This window comes from Perna viridis, chromosome 5, assembly GCF_037379345.1.
Source record: "Perna viridis isolate PV_CMFRI_1.1 ecotype Kerala chromosome 5, ASM3737934v1, whole genome shotgun sequence".
Classification (NCBI taxonomy): Eukaryota; Metazoa; Mollusca; class Bivalvia; order Mytilida; family Mytilidae; genus Perna; species Perna viridis.
In genome coordinates this window covers 17,008,397-17,029,082 of record NC_142449.1, presented here as the reverse complement: position 1 = coordinate 17,029,082, position 20,686 = coordinate 17,008,397, and the positions used below count along the sequence as shown (strand labels likewise).

Sequence of the window (20,686 nt, the reverse complement as noted above, 5' to 3'; positions counted from 1 at the left end):
AAAAGACGTAGAGTAATTTATAACACATGTTTAGCTAATTAACATTTGCGGTGGCTTTCAACATGTCAAATACTAGGGTTTAGGATGGCACCAAGTCAGAAAATAGCTTGCCAGACAACTTCTAGCATTGCTGGAGTAGATAGCATGCGCGTCTCGAATGCGAAAGGTCGTGTGTTCAAACCCTTGACGAGTCACACGAAAGAGTTCAAAATTGGAAATCATTGTTTTTCAGCCAACCACGTGGTATGTGGCGACTTGCTGGACCGGATCGAGTTAGAAAGTGTGTGCGAGTGGGATGGCATTCTTAATGTGGGCTGTTTCTTCGGTGAGTGTGCACAATTAAATTAATTAAATAAAAAAAAATGTCCGGGTCAGTTGGACGGACTGGTACAAAGCAGAGTCTGTTCGATTTGTGCTTTGTTCTCATCCTGAAATACATGGAATACATGTAAATGCCATAGGACGTTTAACAATAATCAATCAATCAATCAATATTGTTCAAGTAAAACTTCTGCTGTTAAATATATGACATGCCTGAATACAGTTAGCGATAGGCCTGCTGTGTACCCTTCATTTTGTAATTAAAACTTTCACATGAACGATATAGTTGTCACATGACTTAAAGTGGGTTTTAGGTTAAGCATTGTGTGACCATAAACAGTGTCAATTTGTAAGACATGCACTTTAATGCGCCCTACAAGCCATAAGATAATCAATTGAACTTTGTGTTGTATATCCTTTCAGGAAATTTTTGTGTGGATTTAATTATCGCCAAGTCGATTAGTTTTGACTTCTATTTCTAAAAAAAACGAATATCAAGGTAAACAGAAATTAAGGCACCGTAGTGTAAGTATACAATAAACAGTTACCGAGTACACGGAAAAGATCGTCTATCAATCGGAAGATAAAATTTAACTACATTTTTATCAAGCAAACTGCATAATTCATATTGGTCGATATTTAAAGGTTTTTTTAACGCAATTCTTCGATATCAATATTTGGAATACTTTGAAAATACCTAGGAGGCACTATTTATTTCAAAAAGTGCATGTCTTATTTGAATTTGAATTGATAAAATAGACTGTTCCCAAATCTTACTATATCGGGTAGAAGTATATTCTCTATGAAACAAATATTCATAGATATAACCCGAAATGTATTTTCCAACGTACCGAATTTGACATAAATGAGTAAACATGAAAAACCGCATTTGATTCGAATACCGATGGTCGATAGCAGATTTTGGAATTTAAGGTAGTTATATGGGGGGGGTTCAATGGCTGTACAAGTTCTTTGCTCTATCTGCATACATTGCTATCGATATGAATTATTTATTAACAAAGTATGTTAATATGTCAATATGAATATCAAACAAATAGGGTATCAATTAGTCTACCATAGGGGTTGGAGCGAACTTAGAACATGATTTAGAACGTATTGAAATATGACAGTCACAAAAAACAATGAACTTTGTATATTACTAAATATAAACAACGTACAAAAATCCGGTTATTTGTTTCTATTAGTACACTACATAAAGGTCAGCTGATGAATATCATATCACATTCAAGTATAAATGTAAAAACATATTTACTCCGACTTTTGATAATCTTTTTATATATTATCCTTTTTAAACAAAACCCGCGTGGTCTTTATTATAATGCATTTGATTTATTTTAACATATAAAACTGAAAACTAATTTGAGTATGGAATAAATTGTAAACAATATTCATATTGAAACGATGTACACCAAGTTCAAGATAAAAGTAGTGAATGCAATACTGGATTGCATAAGAGTGATTTACAGGAGAACAAGTAAATATCAACGACTTTGTATACAAAGTACAGGGGCTGATCCAGAAATATCAACGACTTTGTATACAAAGTACAGGGGCTGATCCAGAAATATCAACGACTCTGTATACAAAGTACACGGGCTGATCCAGAAATATCAACGACTCTGTATACAAAGTACAGGGGCTGATCCAGAAATATCAACGACTCTGTATACAAAGTACAGGGGCTGATCCAGAAATATCAACGACTTTGTATACAAAGTACAGGGGCTGATCCAGAAAAAAAAGTTCAAGACTATTTACTGATCATAGTTGCACATTTTTTCTCTAAATTAACAAAATTTCCGACATGAAGAGGAAACCCTATACTTGGTGCGCCACCAACAAGAACTCCGGACATCAGCAAGAGCAAAAAAAGGAAAATATTAAAAATATGTTTGCCAATATTGTTTATTTTGATGTAAAATTATTTGGCATGCTTCGATCATGCTTTAGCACTCACAACTATGCTCACATACTTTTTTTATTTTTATTCTATTCTATTTTGTTTATTATTGAAATAATAATAACAGTTTGACCGGAACATCTGGCCTTATATGAAACAATGAACTTAATCTCTGAGGCCATTTCAATATTATTTTTAGTTTATATTATCACTGCATTATCAGATTCTACCAGGAGCACAGTAATATGTTCATACATTCTGACAATGGAAAACTGACATCCATTTACAATGTATATACAAATGTATATCGCATGCATTTATGTATGCATTTATGTATATATGCATGACATTTATATGTATCTACAGATCACAGCAGGAAGCTGGTCTGAGCCTAAAAAACATTATCATGTCGAGAGTTTATTAGGGGTTATTGAATCCCTTTCTGTGTTTCATTCTGGCATCTGCTGAAGTGTTACCATAATCATTATTTACTTTGATAATTTTAAGAATGAATTGATGTCAATTCAACAACCATTTGTAAATATTTGACCTTTTGATATATTTCATTTGTAAATGTTACCCCCTATCAGATATATTACAACAACGGAAAACTTCCATGCTACAACTAAAATGCCTACCCTTTTTATACATCACTGATCAGAAAAAAGTAGACCGACATGGGCCGCACATCTGTATCTAATCTACCTATTGAACTTAACTGCGCCCCCCCTCCCCCCCCCCCCCCCGTGAATTATATACCGGTATATCATTTAATCTGTGTTAGACGAAAGTGCTACAGTGCATGTACACATATCCAACGAAATTGGCCTTCAGTATCTGTATACAAATATTATCTTCTATTTATTAAATATAAACCACAAAATAAACTGAGCATAATTTTTTGTAAACGAACATTATCCTAAGGCGGATTGAAGATCGTGGTAACTGTATAGCCCGATAACAGCATGTCTAATTTGGATATGATAATAAGGAAAATTACACACAAAGGTTATTCGATAACATGCAATTATATCGTGATCTGTGGTGTACACGTACCTAGAACAATTTTTGATTTCAAATAAAATACACGTACCTAGAACAATTTTAGATTTCAAATAAAATAGTGGCGGAATATTCAAGCGATTCAATTCATTGATAAAATCAGCAAGTGTTGACGATGAACGATCGATGACCTTACAGGAGGCGGAAAAAGCCAAGGTCAACCGGAACAAAGCGCTCGTAAAGTCAGCTGTTTTTTCTTTCGTTATGTTGATCAAGGTAGGAGAAAATTTCATTTCCTTCTTTTTTAAATTTGTAAAATTCTGCAAATTTGAAAAAAAAAACATAAAATTTTACATTATATTTATTGTACGTAAAATCATCTGGCGCCAAGATAATATTGATGATCTTTGTCATAATAGATTTGATACTATTATTCTCAAATTATTGATAGTATGATTATACGGAGAATCCTTCTAAGTCATGGTATCGATCTATGACTAATGTATAACAGAAATTTAACTACATTTGTAATGATGTGAATGATATTTACAAGATGTGTATAACCAGCTTATTGACTACCCGACAATAGAGGTTACACGTACAGTTGTGTGGTTCGTAGCTATTAACATGTCCAACTGATGGGGACACAATAAGGGACCGCACTGATGTCTTACATGATTAATATGCTACATACATGTACTATTTTTTAGAGGTTTATAAGCATGTATACTATATAAACTCATTAACAGACGCGTGTCTGAAGAGATGCATTTTTGTATGTTATGTATATATGGACTTGCTACAAGTCCCTCTCTTCATATTAAAGAATATATGAAAAAGTTTATTACATGTTTATGGGATAGAGGCTCTTTCACAGAAATTTTGGCGTTATCATAGAGGTTTATTACATAGATTTTCTGTGTCATATTTATAATAAAGAGGGACTTGTAGCTAGTCGAAGATATATTGTATGACTTTCAGACCTTTAAAATGGTGTACAATAAATCACTTCGCATTACCTTTGTCAAAACTTGTGTTATTATTTTAATAACAGAGTTCATATGTGTACATATAGTCGATTAGTAGTTGTAATCGGCTGTAAGTACATGTACTTAAAAAGGTCAACTTTAGTTGAAGCCAACATAATATCATATCGACACAGACAGGAAAAATTTCATGACCGTATAGAATTTCATTTTTATAAACGCAGTTGTGGTCAAATAACTTTCATGAGGAGCTAGATTGGCCGATCAAGAAATTCCGAAAAAGGCCCCATTCAAGTGATATTTCAATTTTTACTATTACTTTTCATGCGTAAAGAGGTTGGCGAATCCCGTTGGATCTGCCTATGGGCTAGCAACACTCAGTCATTTGAACGACAATTTTAGGCAGTAAGAGGTCCGTAATGTACTTCATTGGCAACCTTGTCCTGCATTGTTTGATGTCTGTATAGTTTATCTTATCAGAAAGTGAATAAATTTAAAGTATTTCTCAGTTACACATACTTACTTGTTGGTACGTCTAATAAAGGCTTGTTTTTTTATACTTCCATTACCTCAGTCACGCATACATGTACTTACTTGTTGGTATTTTGACAGTCTATTAAAGGCTTATTCTTTGTACTCCACATCATTAATCTTTCTGTGCAAATTGTAAAAATGGGTTAAATTCTTGTTGTTGGTAAGTCTGGATATTTACACGTTCTTTAAAGTAGTCATGTTTTTGAAGAGTCTAGTTTGTTAACATGTATCTTCAGCTGTCCGTTTTCCTTGTGATTCTAGTTTGTTTACACGTTGCTTTTAACTATTTATGTTCTCAGTGAGTCAAGTTTGATTACACATTCCTTAAACTATCCATTTTCTTTTGATTCTAGTTTGTTTACCCGTTCGTTTTACTGTCCGTGTTTTCAGTGAGTCTAGTTTCTTTACCTGATCAATATTCTTGGTAAGTCTAATTTGTTTACACGTATCTTTAAATATCCATGTTCTTAGTGAGTCGAGTTTATTTACACATGTCTTAAACTATCTATGTTCTCATGATCAGTGAGTCTAGTTTCTTTACGTGATCAATATTCTTGGTAAGTCTAATTTGTTTACACGTATCTTTAAATATCCATGTTCTTAGTGAGTCTAGTTTGTTTACACGTATCTTCAACTATCCATGTTCTCAGTGAGTCGAGTTTGTTTACACGTATCTTTAACTATCCATGTTCTCAGTGAGTCTAATTTATTTACGTGATCATTTAACTATTCATATTCGTAGTGAGTCGAGTCTGTTTACACGTATCTTTAAATATCCATGTTCTCTGCGAGTCTAGTTTCTTTAAGTGATCATTTAACTATCCATATTCTTAGTGAGTCTAGTTTGTTTACACATATCTTTAAAGATCCATGTTCTCATGATCAGTGAGTCTAGTTTCTTTAGATGGATCATTTAAATCTTAGTGAGTAAAGTTTGTTTACACGTATCTTTAACTACCCATGCATGTTTTCAGTGAGTCTAGTTTCTTTAACTATCCATATTCTTAGTGAGTCTAGTTTGTTTACACGTATCTTTAACTATCCATGTTCTCATGATCAGTGAGTCTAGTTTCTTTAGATGGATCATTTAAATCTTAGTGAGTCTAGTTTGTTTACACGTATCTTTAACTACCCATGCATGTTCTCAGTGAGTCTAGTTTCTTTAACTATCCATATTCTCAGTGAGTCTAGTTTGTTTACACGTATCTTTAACTATCCATGTTCTCATGATCAGTGAGTCTAGTTTCTTTAGGTGATCATTAAACTCTTAATGAGTCTAGTTTGCTTACACGTATCTTTAAATATCCATGTTCACAGTGAGCCTAGTTTTTAAAGTGATTATTTAACTATCCATATTCTTAGTGAGTCTAGTTTGTTTACACGTATCTTTAATTATCCATGTTCTCGGTTAGTCTAGTTTCTTTAAGTGACCATTTAACCATCCATAATCTTAGTGAGTCTAGTTTGTTTACACGTATCTTTAACTATCCATGTTCTCAGTGAGTCAAGTTTATCTGTATGATCCTTTACCTAACAATGATCTCGATGAGTCAAGTTTATCTTTATGTTCCTTTAACTTACCATGTTCTCGGTGAGTCAAGTTTATCTATATGTTCCTTTAAATAACCATTTTCTCTCTGAATCAAGTCTGTATACACGTTTCTTAAACTACCCATCTCCCTCATTTTCTTACTGTTTGTTTAGTTTCAAAAGTATAGGAAACCTTTCAAGCCAATATAACAATAGCATAAATGTGATGAATTTATTTGACAAAACTACAAGACGGGAAAGGAGTCATGGCCATCTCCACTATACATCATCTAAATTACATGATGTCTCAATAGATGGTCTCCTTCCTTTTATACTACAATCTCATTGACTTCATCACATTAGAACCAAAATCTATTCTATACCTCCCACTCTACTACACTCCCTTTACAAAACAAGTCTTGACACTCGTGTTTCTGACCCTACCTCATCATTATACAGATTTGTTGCCATCATTTTGGATATTGGTTTCCACAGACTCTTTAAACCAGTTTGTGTGAAAGGTCAAGATGAAGAAAAACGATCATTTCACCCACTACCGTTTGTCAACAAAGGTATAGATGCAATTAATTTGACTAACATCCTCCATCACAAAAATGTTAGTAACAAAATACCCCGATATTTCAAAGACAAATCCATACCAATTATTTCATATTTCTATACTTCACCCATTGCATCCAAAATTTTCAGTTATAAAAGGCTATTGCAGAACCTCAAGATTGAGGACTTCAAGGCTAAACCACCTGACTGTTCTTGTAAAAACTCTCCATTCAAATATGGTCCTTCCGGTCACGTCGTTACGGGAGACTTGTCCATCATCGAAAACGAATCTCTGCATAATATCTTTTCTAAAGGTCCCAAGTACCGTGAACCGCGCTCCATAAATTGGAATCCATACAAACAACGTTACATAGCTGGATCTGCAAAATGTACCACCAAACCTCTTTCAAAACTTTTAACTTCTATTCTCACAGCTGTCAAAGAGGGTCTGCAGTCCTACCACAATACTTGTTACTCCCATGGTGGTATTAATTCAATGTGGATCCTGAAAAATTCGGAAGATCTTTTGGAGACAATCAGTTCAAGGCTTTTATCAGAATATAATAGCATTAAAACCTATGACTTTTCACCACTGTATACTTCTATTCCACATACTCAGTTAAAATCCCGACTTAAAAACATTATACATCGTTGTTTTTCCAAAAAAGATGGTACACCTAGATACAAATATATAGTTCTTGGTAGAGATTCCATACTTTGTGAGATTCCAAATCATCTTCCAAATATACAGAAGAAGATGTTCACAAAAGGCTGGAATTTTTAACTGACAACATATTTGTCCAGTGTGGTAGACGCGTTTTTCAACAAACGGTCGGCATTCCAATGGGAACAAATTGTGCTCCTCTGCTTGCTGACCTATTCCTTCACTCTTATGAGGCTGACTTTATAGCTGATCTGATCCGAAAGAAAGAATATCGTTTAGCTAGATCCTTTAATCTCTGTTTCCGCTATAAAGATGACGTATTATATTTGAACAATCCTAGTTTTGGGGATTTTATACATCGCATCTACCCCAAAGAACTTGAGCTTAAGGATACTACAGACACTGTGAAGTCAGCTTCATATCTTGACCTACACTTGGTGGTAAAGGAAAACTATTGACCAAAATTTACGACAAACGTGATGACTTTTCATTCAAAATTGTCAACTTTTCTTTCATCTGTGGCAACATCCCTTCAGTACCTGCGTTTGGAGTGTTCATATCACAACTCATACTTTATTCCAGAGCTTGCTGAGACTACAAGGACTTTTCGTATCGCGCTATAATTCTAACAAATAGACTTCTGGAGCAGGGTTATGTTGCTACAAGATTGAAGTCATCACTACAAAAGTTTTATGGTCGTCGTCATGAACTCGTGGATCGTTACGGTGTATCCATCTGATTTGTTCAGTGTGCCATAGTTTTCCTTTCCTCTATCATCTACCCCGGACTTGACTTTTTATGAGGAATTCGGCGGGAATTTCTAGAAAAGCAGAGGACGCTCACCCTACCGGTGCACCTGGCCCATGCTCCCAGTTTTTAGTGGAGTCCGAATCGCTCATTTACTTTTGTTACTTTTTATGTATGATTTTAGTTACTTTATGTTCTTTTTTTTCCATGTGTGGTCTTTGTCCCTGCTTACATTCTTTTGATTACCGCTATAACCTTGGTTTCCTTGATTACTCTTTAATATGTTTTTGCTTCTTAGTTATTTGAATCGAATTAAAAGTGTTTCTACATTCTATTTAATTTAAGGGCTGCCAAAATATAAAAATACCCATTGAGGTTTCGTGCGTTACGACAAACATTTTCTAGTATTTATTCGTTTCTAGAGGTGTATTGGGCTGCATTATAGTAATGTAGATAGTTTTTTCTCAATCGTTGAATGTCCTCTCTTGAACTTGACTGTGTTTTATTTCTTGCGTTGTACGTAGCATTTTCGTGTATCTAGATTTCGCTGAAACATGATGCCAAATATAGTAATACAAATGTATGTTAAGTGCAAGTTTTTGTAAGGATCAGGCAAGATGGACATAATCAGAAAAATGCATGTCAAAATTCCACCGATTTGACAATATAATTTCAGTCACGATACCTTCTCTATTTGAAAAAGACCACTTTTGATCTCTTAATCATTGGATTTGTTCAGAATTTTTGTAATAGAATGTTAGAAAAATGAGGTTTTTGACATCTACCCTTGAAGTGTTCAATTTGGGTGCATTTCAATGAAATTATAATTCAATTTACCAAAATGATAAGGAAAATCCTGTATTTTGGTGGTGCATAATAGTCAAAATACTCTTTCAAAATGTTTTTTTTTCCTACCATGTCTCACCCTTAGCCTGATTTTTACAAATACTGACACTTTATGATATAATCCAATACAAAATTTCCGTATGTGTATATATTTACAAATACTGACACTTTATGATATAATCCAATACAAAATTTCCGTATGTGTATATATCTGTTATCATTTGATGAAATAAAGGGTGCATTAGATAAACAATTTAGGTAAAAAGGCGTCATATGCCTCAGAATGTATGATGTACCATACTTATTATGCTTATCAGTATTCACACGGGTGTTGCGATATGATTTTTGTCACCCAAGATAAAAGTAACAGAAAACCTGACTATAAATATATGATATGTTATCTTTACGATTAGACCGTCCTTGTTTTTTAAGCACTATCTTAATGTGCCAATCTTAGCATCTATTTTGTTCCATTAGGAAAACTATCAAACGTGAAAAGCCGCCAACCAATATAATATATGATAGTACTATTGAATATTGTGCGTTATCAATACATTTATTTACAGGTAGAATTTAGTCAGTTTACATAAGACTGCATTGTGTTGAAAAAGAAAATTATAGATTTCACTGTGGGTCCACTGAATCAGGAATTTTTTTTTTAGTTACTGGAAGGACATGGAGTATTATTCATTGATATTGTCGTAAAACGTTAACCGCATATAGATGATTTGAACACAACAGAAACCAGGTAATTTCTTTTAACGTTTTATACCACGATCTACTGAGCATACTTTCGATTATTAAACATGTAATGATTATCCATGATGAATACCAATGATTGGTCATGATCAGTATTATACATGTAATATCATATGCAGATTGTCAGATTGATACTTGTATATATTGTCGGCTAGCACATGGATTTTTCTTACTAAGCCTTCACTCACACTATTGGTACAAGTATATACATGTACTGCTAATAAATGTTGTCATCTTCTGTTCCAAGGATAGATTTACAATAAGGTAGGGTTTTTTGTTTTATTCCTATGTATTTACTTTTATATGTGTGTATGCGTGGTTTTAATTTAAAACTGTTGAATTATTCTGTTTGAATTGTCCAAGGTCTTCTGTTCCATGTTTTTGTTTCTTTGCCTCTGTTGGAACCTAGTAACATGATACTGGAGGGTTACATATCAATATAAATGAATACAGAGAAACACTTCTATTATGACTTACAAGTCTTTAATATATATTGTAAATATGAGGGGAAAAAAATTCATAGCATGACACATATGAAAGCTTTACTGAGATGCTCTACTACACAAAACGTTTTTTATGATCAATTATCAATTACATATCCAACAGCTGGTGCTAAAATACCTGTACAATCTGATTTGTACATTCTGTATCATTCTAACATTTTTAACAGTTAAGATGACCGAGACACGAACGGAAGAAGAGGGGAATGACCGTGAATCTGATGTCCCCCTCCCACCAGACGGAGGTTGGGGATGGGTTGTGACATTGTCATCATTTATTGTCAGTTTTCTCGTGGATGGAGTGTGCTTCACGTTTGGCCTGTTTTTACCATCCTTTCTAGATCATTTTGGTGGAAGTAAAGGAAAGACAGCATTGCTAGGATCGGTGATGAATGGAATGTATTTGTCTTTTGGTAAGGATCCTTTTCTCTTCAATTATTTTTTCCTCATTGAAAGTTAATTGTACGTTTACCTTAAAAGTACGAAGTAGCAATAACCTTGTACAATACTACATCTACAGCTACTGTTTAACCCCCCTTTAATCGTACAATGATACATGTAATGACAGCTACTGTTTGATCCCCCTATCGTACAATAATACATGTAATGACAGCTACTGTTTAATCCCCCTATCGTACAATAATACATGTAATGACAGCTACTGTTTAACTCCCCCTATCGTACAATAATACATGTAATGACAGCTACTGTTTAACCCCCCTATCGTTAAATAATACATGTACAGCTAATGTTTAACTTCCCCCTTAATCGTACAATAATGCATGTACAGCTACTGTTGAATCCCCCTTTAATCGTACAATAATACATGTAATGACAGCTACTGTTTAAATCCCCCTTAATCGTACAATAAAACATGTAATGACAGCTACTGTTTAAATCCCTCTTAATCATACAATAATACATGTAATGACAGCTACTGTTTGCATCCCCCTATCGTAAAATAATACATGTAATGACAGCTACTGTTTAACTCCCACCTATCGTACAATAATACATGTAATGACGGCTACTGTTTAAATTCCCCCTATCGTACAATAATACATGTAATGACAGCTACTGTTTAAATCCCTCTTAATCATACAATAATACATGTAATGACAGCTACTGTTTCAATCCCCCTATCGTAAAATAATACATGTAATGACAGCTACTGTTTAAATTCCCCCTATCGTACAATAATACATGTAATGACAGCTACTGTTTAAATCCCTCTTAATCATACAATAATACATGTAATGACAGCTACTGTTGAACTCCCACCTATCGTACAATAATACATGTAATGACAGCTACTGTTTAACTCCCACCTATCGTACAATAATACATGTAATGACAGCTACTGTTTGAATCCCCCTATCGTAAAATAACACATGTACAGCTACTGTTTAATCCCCCTATCGTACATTAATACATGTAATGACAGCTACTGTTTAACTCCCACCAATCGTACAATAATATATGTAATGACAGCTACTATTTAAATCCCCCTTAATCGTACAATAATACATGTAACGACAGCTACTGTTTAAGTCCCACCTATCGTACAATAATACATGTAATGACAGCTACTGTTTACCTTCCCCGTTTTCGTGCCTCGTCATGTTTAACCCGTGACACACTACCTAACAAACATTTTGACAATGAAATTAAACATTAAACAATAAAAGACTGAAGTTGACACATTTATTACATTAACCCTTAAAACCATTCTCATATTCGAATGTTCATATTTGAATGTTACATTAATTAATTAGTGCATGTATTACAGCAGCAAGTTTACAATTATATTTTATGTTACATGTGTATGTACACATTATTTATTTTATATATTTGAAATCTATTTCATGTACAAGTGCAGTCATGCACTCGTATCATTTCATGATTTACACATCATCACGTTGTTAACCATCTAGTATTGAGTCTGTTACAATTACATGTAATTTGACATGCAGTGCACGCCTTTCCTTAATTATGAAATTACAGATAGAGATGTACAGGTAACATGGAACAAAATATATAAATCATATATGAAGTATACATTTTAATAATAATATACATGTATGTTATTTCTATTTCAGGACCTATCGCCAGTGCGTTTGTGAACAAATTTGGGGCCCGTAAGGTTGCTATAGTTGGTAGTTGCATGGCGGCGGCTGGGTTGTTTCTTTGTACTTTTTCTACAAACCTTGATCTCATGATATTTTTGTATGGCGGTGTAGCGGGTAGGTATACATGAACCTGTATATTGAATTGAAATGTGAGTCTGGCGCGGGACACGTACTTTTTCAGATTTATCACGATTCAAATATGTACAATATCGTAAATTTTATCATCAGATCTTTTTTTTTTTTTTGATTACGTAAAATGTAAATAGAGCTGTATTTACAATCTATCTGATAAAAATGAAAACGAAAATATGTTAATCTTTGTTACATTCATAAAATACGTCAAAGTGTGCGTACTGTAACAATTTAGTCAGTCAATGTTTGTTTTCATTATATACTTTTACGAAGTATTAATCTTCTACGTCTCAACTATCGAACTGTGTATGAAATCCGTAAACATATATTATTTACAGTCCAAAGTACACATTTTACCTTGAAGGACTTGTATTGAGGACAACTGTTATAATACTTATTCTTCAATAGTCATTTGACACCTTATTGTAATGCATAAACCACTAGTCAGTTGACCGATTTTAGAATTAAGAAGACCATTTTTACTATGCATGATGACAAATGACCCTATCCATGGCCACCAATGATGAAATGTTTAATGGCTAAGGATATTATAGGACCGTTTATACTGTGTGTATTGGCAAATTAAGTGCAAAAAACATACTACTAAACAAGGAGAAAGAATAGTTCAGACATAAGCGGTATATCCATACATGTTAAGATAGGAGTATGAGACATACCCAAAGACTAGAATAGTCCCAAACTTAAACTCAATCTATAAACATCCGCAGCAGTACAAATGTTTCATATAGGGATATGTATTTTTCAGTTTGCTTCGTTAGTAATGCATGCTAAAATTCGCCTACTGGCCAGTCAACTATTTAACAAGCAGGTTTGAATAGGCAGTTACAGCCAAGTACAACATTACTTATTTAAGCTTTAAGTTTTTACGCAGTCACACTGTCAGCTCTGGATTTATCTCTTTTAACAAAATATCGTTTATCTTCAAAATTGTAACCACATTCCTTTATGCTTCCTATCTGTTTCTGGCATACTTAACCTAAAACAAAGGTGTGTATAGCATTCATGGCTACAAATATTTAAGATAATATCTTTTGAATGAATTAAAAAGTATGTCCAAGTGTATACTACCGAAATCATTTTTTAATTTTGTATTGTGCATGTAATCCGACCGAGAAAACCGTTAAAATATTGAAACTAATGTGTTTAAGTGACAATGAATAAAGGTTACTAATTGCCAAGTCACTAAAGCAGTACGTATACATTCGGTAGTATAATTATATTCCTGTCAGTTGATTCCAGAATGTCGTTCATACTAACCTTGAACTTATTACATTATCTTCGCAAAGTTGCCATTTTGTAAAGAAAATTTTGTACTATAGTGTTATTAAATAACCCTTTTCATATAAAGCCTGTAATAGGTTCGAGGCATTCGTATTAGGTCGAGGTGAGATATATAGGAACGAGGCGACGTCGAGGGCCTATTCAGCTGATCGAGGCCCAATACGACTGTTCTGGGACCTAATACAGGGTTTATATGAATTACCCATTTAACCGGAAATGGATGTTTAAAAAACCTAATTAATACAGGGCAATTACCCTGTATTGATATGCGTAGAATGCGTATGTATAAAACTAATCTGTGTCTGTATAAAAGTTGGAGTTCAAAATTACCGCAGAAATGCTAGGTCCATAATTGCATTTTAAGTCATTGGTCAATAATGTACCTGATAAACAGTGATGACTTACAATGTATACTTCACTGTATAATGAATGTATTAACGTTACAGGTGGAGGGTTTGGCCTTGCCTATCTTCCAGCAATTATAATGGTAGGCTATTACTTCGAAAAGAGGCGGGCTTTTGCAACAGGAATTGCTGTTTGTGGTTCAGGGATCGGTGGATTTGTGTTTGCTCCTTTATGTGTGTATTTGATTGACCAATATTCGTGGCAAGGTGCTCTTTGGATAATTGCTGGCATTGTGTTAAATGGTGTAATTTTCTGCTGCTTTTATAGACCATTACCAAAATACGGAAGAAAAATATGTTCACCGACTAAGGAGAAATGCTTCGTAAACAGCAAATGTGCTAATGGACACAACGACACTATGCTTGTGAGAATAAAGGAAAGTTTAAAAACGGAGTACCCGATATACAGATGTAAGTCAGTAGAAATTAATCCGTGTCAGACTAGTGAAGATTGCGATGATGTGGCAAGACTTGCGAAAAGCCAAGATTTGTGCACTCAAAAGCCTGTTCATGAGCATCATCATCATCACCATCATCATCATAAACACTTAGAAGTGTTGAATCCATTGGCAAGGAAGGATATATTCTATAGTGGAAGTCTTCAACACATTCCTGAATATAGAGCAGCTAAAAGTGAAGAAGATTATGTTAAAAGTATGATCAAAGAGGAAAAACCCTATACATCCAACGCATGTGTTCAGTTTCTCAGGTCAATTTTGACGGCGTTTGACTTCTCGTTGTTGAAAAGTCCGACATTTGTGGTGTATGGTATATCCTGTTTTCTATGTATGTTTGGTAAGTATTCAAGTATGTTCAAAGAAAATCAAGGGAACCAAGATTCTAGCAAAATCCATGGACTAGACAGGGAAAATAGACACTCACAACAAAGATATGAAATAGCCATATTATTATGTACATTGTATAAAGAAACAAAAGGACTCAAATGAATGAACTTTTCTCTGTATGTTCGATACAGTAAATATTCAAGTAGGTTCAAATAAATTACTGCATGTTTTGGAAAGGCGATTGAATTAGCTCCCTTTTTACATTATGATATTCGAAAGACTACAATATTTTGCCATGTTTACATTTCAGGATTTTTCATCCCATTTAACTTTCTACCAGACTATGCTAAGGAGGTGGGCTTGTCTCCAGGACAACAGGCTCTCCTGATTTCACTGATTGGAATAGCAAACACAGTAGCCCGTCTGGGTGTGGGATTCGTTTCTGACAAAACATGGGCAGACTGTCTACTTATAAACAATATAGCTTTAATAATAGCCGGTGGGACTACTGCTTTTGTGCCATTTTATACGTTTTATGGGATTTTGATTACATATTCTATACTTTTTGGAACAGGAATAGGTAAGTTAAAATACAGGTATGTTGATAAGTAAACACCACAAGATATTCGGGTTATTAAACTGTCCATTTAAGTCAAGTATAGTGGTGGCGAGGAATATCTGAGTCCGCAGTATAGTAGTGGCGAGGATTACCTGAGTACGCTCTATAATGGTAGCGAGGGATACCAGGGTGCGTGGTATAGCAGTGGTAAGGGATACCTGAGTGTGCGGTAAAGTATAATGGTGATACCTGAGTGTGCGGTACAGTATAGCGGTGAGGGTTACCCGAGTGAGCGGTGAAGTAGTGACAAGGGTTACCTGAGTGTGCAGTATATTTGGCGGCGAGGGAAACACTGTAACTGGGTGTGCAGTGTAGTAGTGGCGAGGGTTACCTGAGTGTTTAGTATAGCAGTGCCGAGAGATAACTGAATGCGCCGTATAGTGGTAGCGAGGGATACCTGAGGGCGCAGTATAGAAGTGTCGAGGGATACGCGAGTGTGCGCTTTAGAAGGGGTGATGGATACCTTAGTGCGCCTTATATTGGTAGCGAGGGATATATGAGGGCGCGGTATAGTAGTGGCGAAGGATACTCAAATGTGCGATATAGAAATGGTGAGGGATACCTGAGTGCGCTGTATAGAAGTGGCGAGGAACACCCGGGTGTGTGCTATAGAAGGGGTGATGGATACCTGAGTGCGCCGTATATTGGTAGCGAGGGATACTCAAATGCGCGGTATAGAAATGGTGAGGGATAGCTGAGTGCGCTGTATAGTAGTGACGAGGATAATTGGGTGCGAGGTATAGTAGTGCCTGTGGTCATGGATAACTGGGCGCACAGTATAGTAGTGACGATGGGTAACTGGTTGCGCAGTATAGTAGTGGGGAGGGATAACTGGGTGCGTAGTATAGTGGTGGCGAAGTGTCAAGGGATACCCATGAGCGCTTTTTATAAGTATTGCCAATCGGGGGATTTGTGAGTTCGCTATATGATAGTGGCAAGGGATACGTATTTTTTTTTTTTTAGTTTTAGGCTTGCACTGTTATAAATTTTCTTTTTTTTTCTTGTTTAATTTATTGATGCCGAAAAATTGGCTGTAAGAACAAGAGGTAAAATGTATAGGAAAAGAATTTTCATAAAGATAACTTTTGTCCAAACCCTATGCATCTAGAATATAAATATGTCTAATAAACTTTTTAAATTTTTGTAACTGAAAATGCATGAGTTCCTAATGAAATATTATTGGGGGAGGAAGAGAATGGTTGCGCCCAAGCGGTTATCAAAATAGTTCCTTGTTTTCTCGTTTTAGCTGCGTTTGTATCACTACGTTCTATTATAATGGTAGAACTGATGGGTATAGAGAAGTTATCTAGTTCCTTCGGATTAGTTGTGTTATGTCAGGGTCTTTCATCATTCCTTGGGCCTCCTGTTACAGGTAAGTTTAAATGGAATCAATACTAGACAACTTCCGACTCTTGCAAGGTGAAGGTGCTTTTTATCTTTTTTCCGATGATTTCGTGGTATTCATTCAGTGTTTGTTTGGTATTTTTTTTTTAACTTTTTAAATGTATGTTTATAAGCAGTAAAATACATTAACAAACAAACTATTCATTCGAGAGTGAAATTTCTACTGATTAAATTCACAAATAAATTAAATACATAAATTTAGCGCAAGTACGTTCAATGTAGATGTATTTCTCCATTTACTGAAAATGAAATGGAAGGACACAAAAATACAGGGGCTTGAATTAAGATTCATAATAAATAGGATTGTACACTTATTCGGGTTTCTATTCATAGGTTCAATAGCTGATAAAACAGGTGATTACAGTATTACATTCTACATAGCTGGAGCTTCTCTGGCAATGGCGGGAATTATATGCATTCCATTACGCAGAATCTCAAAATGGGAAAAACTTAAAACTGTTAACCAGCAGGAGATTATTGTGAATGGTAGTCCAGTTGATGAGATCAAAGTTCTTCTTGATAGTACAGCTAGCTGATTGACAATATGAAAATATCTCAGATGCAATGGAAATACTGCTATGTGGTATCTTATAAGAAATGTATTACGAAATGTACCAAGTAAATGCAATGCTAAAAACATTATTGTCAGCATTTACACATTTTATTGTAAATACGGCTGGGTTTTTTCTGTATCCAATAAAACGGGATTTTTTACTGTTAAATGTATTTTAAGTATTAAGGTTCTTTATTGCTTCATTTGTTTAGAGGGACCACAGTATATTTGGAAGTTAATGACCATATACATTTTGCATGTACGAACAATTACCACTAACGAAGACAGACAAGTTTTAAAAAGAACTTATAGCATCCCGTAGACATGGACAATTCATCATTGTCTATGATAATATACCAGCAGCATCAGACTTGAAATAAAAACAATATCCAGATGAGGCTTTGAATCGGGGTATAACGCGAGGCTCGCCGAGCGTATTTTCCCATTCGTGCCGAATTCGTATACCCTTTTCAGTTCTAGTCAATATACTGTTATTGTCTTCTTACTACAACCCTTATATTTTTTTAAAATCAAGTTATATTGTTATTCAACGTTTTTTTTTTACATTTCTTCCGTACTTGTGGCCCCGATAAACTGGTAGTTCATATAAAGTGTTATATACTGTCAGTGACCGTATATCACCAGTTAATTTTTGGTTGCTCATATAGAACGACTGTAGTACTAATTCATATTCACAGTCTTAGGTTGTACAATAAGTCAATCTGTTACTCTACGTGATATTATTGACTTTAATTTTCGGACGTTTTCTTTGACTTTACATTTTGTGTTTGTTTAGAGTTACTCTAGTTCATTTCTGATTAAGCTCGAATTTTGATGGCCCTTAACAATGCTCTCTGCCCGTTTTCCTAAAACGTCCGGTTTACCCAGACTTGGTGGTTTTAGATATTGACCTGTTATTCTGTGTGTGTTTGTTGTCTGTCTGTCCGATTAATCTACTTCGTCTTAGTCTGTTGAACATCAAGATTTTGATACTTGCTCAACCACCCAATCATAGTTTTCTTTTAACAGAATCTGTGTTGTATCATACAACCGCCCAATCATAGTTTTCTTTTAACAGAATCTGTGTTGTATCATACAACCGCCCAATCATAGTTTTCTTTTAACAGAATCTGTGTTGTATCATACAACCGCCCAATCTTAGTTTTCTTTTAACAGAATCTGTGTTGTATCATACAACCGCCCAATCTTAGTTTTCTTTTAACAGAATCTGTGTTGTATCATACAACCGCCCAATCATAGTTTTCCTTTAACAGAACCTGTGTTGTATCATACAACCGCCCAATCATAGTTTTCTTTTAACAGAATCTGTGTTGTATCATACAACCGCCCAATCTTAGTTTTCTTTTAACAGAATCTGTGTTGTATCATACAACCGCCCAATCTTAGTTTTCTTTTAACAGAATCTGTGTTGTATCATACAACCGCCCAATCATAGTTTTCCTTTAACAGAACCTGTGTTGTATCATACAACCGCCCAATCTTAGTTTTCTTTTAACAGAACCTGTGTTGTATCATACAACCGCCCAATCTTAGTTTTCTTTTAACAGAATCTGTGTTGTATCATACAACCGCCCAATCTTAGTTTTCTTTTAACAGAATCTGTGTTGTATCATACAACCGCCCAATCATAGTTTTCCTTTAACAGAATCTGTGTTGTATCATACAACCGCCCAATCTTAGTTTTCTTTTAACAGAATCTGTGTTGTATCATACAACCGCCCAATCTTAGTTTTCTTTTAACAGAATCTGTGTTGTATCATACAACCGCCCAATCTTAGTTTTCTTTTAACAGAATCTGTGTTGTATCATACAACCGCCCAATCATAGTTTTCTTTTAACAGAATCTGTGTTGTATCATACAACCGCCCAATCATAGTTTTCTTTTAACAGAATCTGTGTTGTATCATACAACCGCCCAATCATAGTTTTCTTTTAACAGAATCTGTGTTGTATCATACAACCGCCCAATCATAGTTTTCTTTTAACAGAATCTGTGTTGTATCATACAACCGCCCAATCATAGTTTTCTTTTAACAGAATCTGTGTTGTATCATACAACCGCCCAATCATAGTTTTCTTTTAACAGAATCTGTGTTGTATCATACAACCGCCCAATCATAGTTTTCTTTTAACAGAATCTGTGTTGTATCATACAACCGCCCAATCATAGTTTTCTTTTAACAGAATCTGTGTTGTATCATACAACCGCCCAATCATAGTTTTCTTTTAACAGAATCTGTGTTGTATCATACAACCGCCCAATCATAGTTTTCTTTTAACAGAACCTGTGTTGTATCATACAACCGCCCAATCATAGTTTTCTTTTAACAGAATCTGTGTTGTATCATACAACCGCCCAATCATAGTTTTCTTTTAACAGAATCTGTGTTGTATCATACAACCGCCCAATCATAGTTTTCTTTTAACAGAATCTGTGTTGTATCATACAACCGCCCAATCATAGTTTTCTTTTAACAGAATCTGTGTTGTATCATACAACCGCCCAATCATAGTTTTCTTTTAACAGAATCTGTGTTGTATCATACAACCGCCCAATCATAGTTTTCTTTTAACAGAATCTGTGTTGTATCATACAACCGCCCAATCTTAGTTTTCTTTTAACAGAACCTGTGTTGTATCATACAACCGCCCAATCATAGTTTTCTTTTAACAGAATCTGTGTTGTATCATACAACCGCCCAATCATAGTTTTCTTTTAACAGAATCTGTGTTGTATCATACAACCGCCCAATCATAGTTTTCTTTTAACAGAATCTGTGTTGTATCATACAACCGCCCAATCATAGTTTTCTTTTAACAGAATCTGTGTTGTATCATACAACCGCCCAATCATAGTTTTCTTTTAACAGAATCTGTGTTGTATCATACAACCGCCCAATCATAGTTTTCTTTTAACAGAATCTGTGTTGTATCATACAACCGCCCAATCTTAGTTTTCTTTTAACAGA

The 20,686-nt window shown here is 34.7% G+C and overlaps 1 protein-coding gene across 4 annotated transcripts; it reads left to right on the top strand.

The window, feature by feature from the left end:
- The first annotated feature begins 249 nt into the window (after window positions 1-249).
- LOC148616296 (monocarboxylate transporter 12-like) lies at window positions 250-17,865 on the top strand. 4 transcript variants are annotated; one of them, XM_088583207.1, is made up of 8 exons: window positions 250-325; window positions 9,772-9,857; window positions 10,539-10,781; window positions 12,468-12,611; window positions 14,378-15,130; window positions 15,431-15,700; window positions 16,986-17,111; window positions 17,477-17,865. In XM_088583207.1, the coding sequence occupies exons 3-8, from the start codon at window positions 10,544-10,546 to the stop codon at window positions 17,677-17,679; spliced, it is 1,734 nt and encodes a 577-aa protein (XP_088439333.1). In that variant the 5' UTR covers window positions 250-325; window positions 9,772-9,857; window positions 10,539-10,543; the 3' UTR covers window positions 17,680-17,865. The 4 variants fall into 4 exon arrangements, with proteins under 4 accessions (XP_088439333.1, XP_088439331.1, XP_088439332.1 ...); XM_088583205.1 differs by lacking the exon at window positions 250-325 and adding an exon at window positions 3,192-3,520; XM_088583206.1 differs by lacking the exon at window positions 250-325 and adding an exon at window positions 3,192-3,520 and having other exon boundaries at window positions 9,676-9,857.
- The last annotated feature ends 2,821 nt before the right edge of the window (window positions 17,866-20,686 follow it).

Coding starts and splice junctions, on each gene's coding strand:
- LOC148616296 (XM_088583207.1), top strand. CDS start 10,544: ATGACCGAGACACGAACGGAAGAAGAGGGGAATGACCGTGAATCTGAT. Junction 12,612..14,377: donor TTTGTATGGCGGTGTAGCGG/GTAGGTATACAT, acceptor TTAACGTTACAG/GTGGAGGGTTTGGCCTTGCC. Junction 15,701..16,985: donor ACTTTTTGGAACAGGAATAG/GTAAGTTAAAAT, acceptor TTCTCGTTTTAG/CTGCGTTTGTATCACTACGT.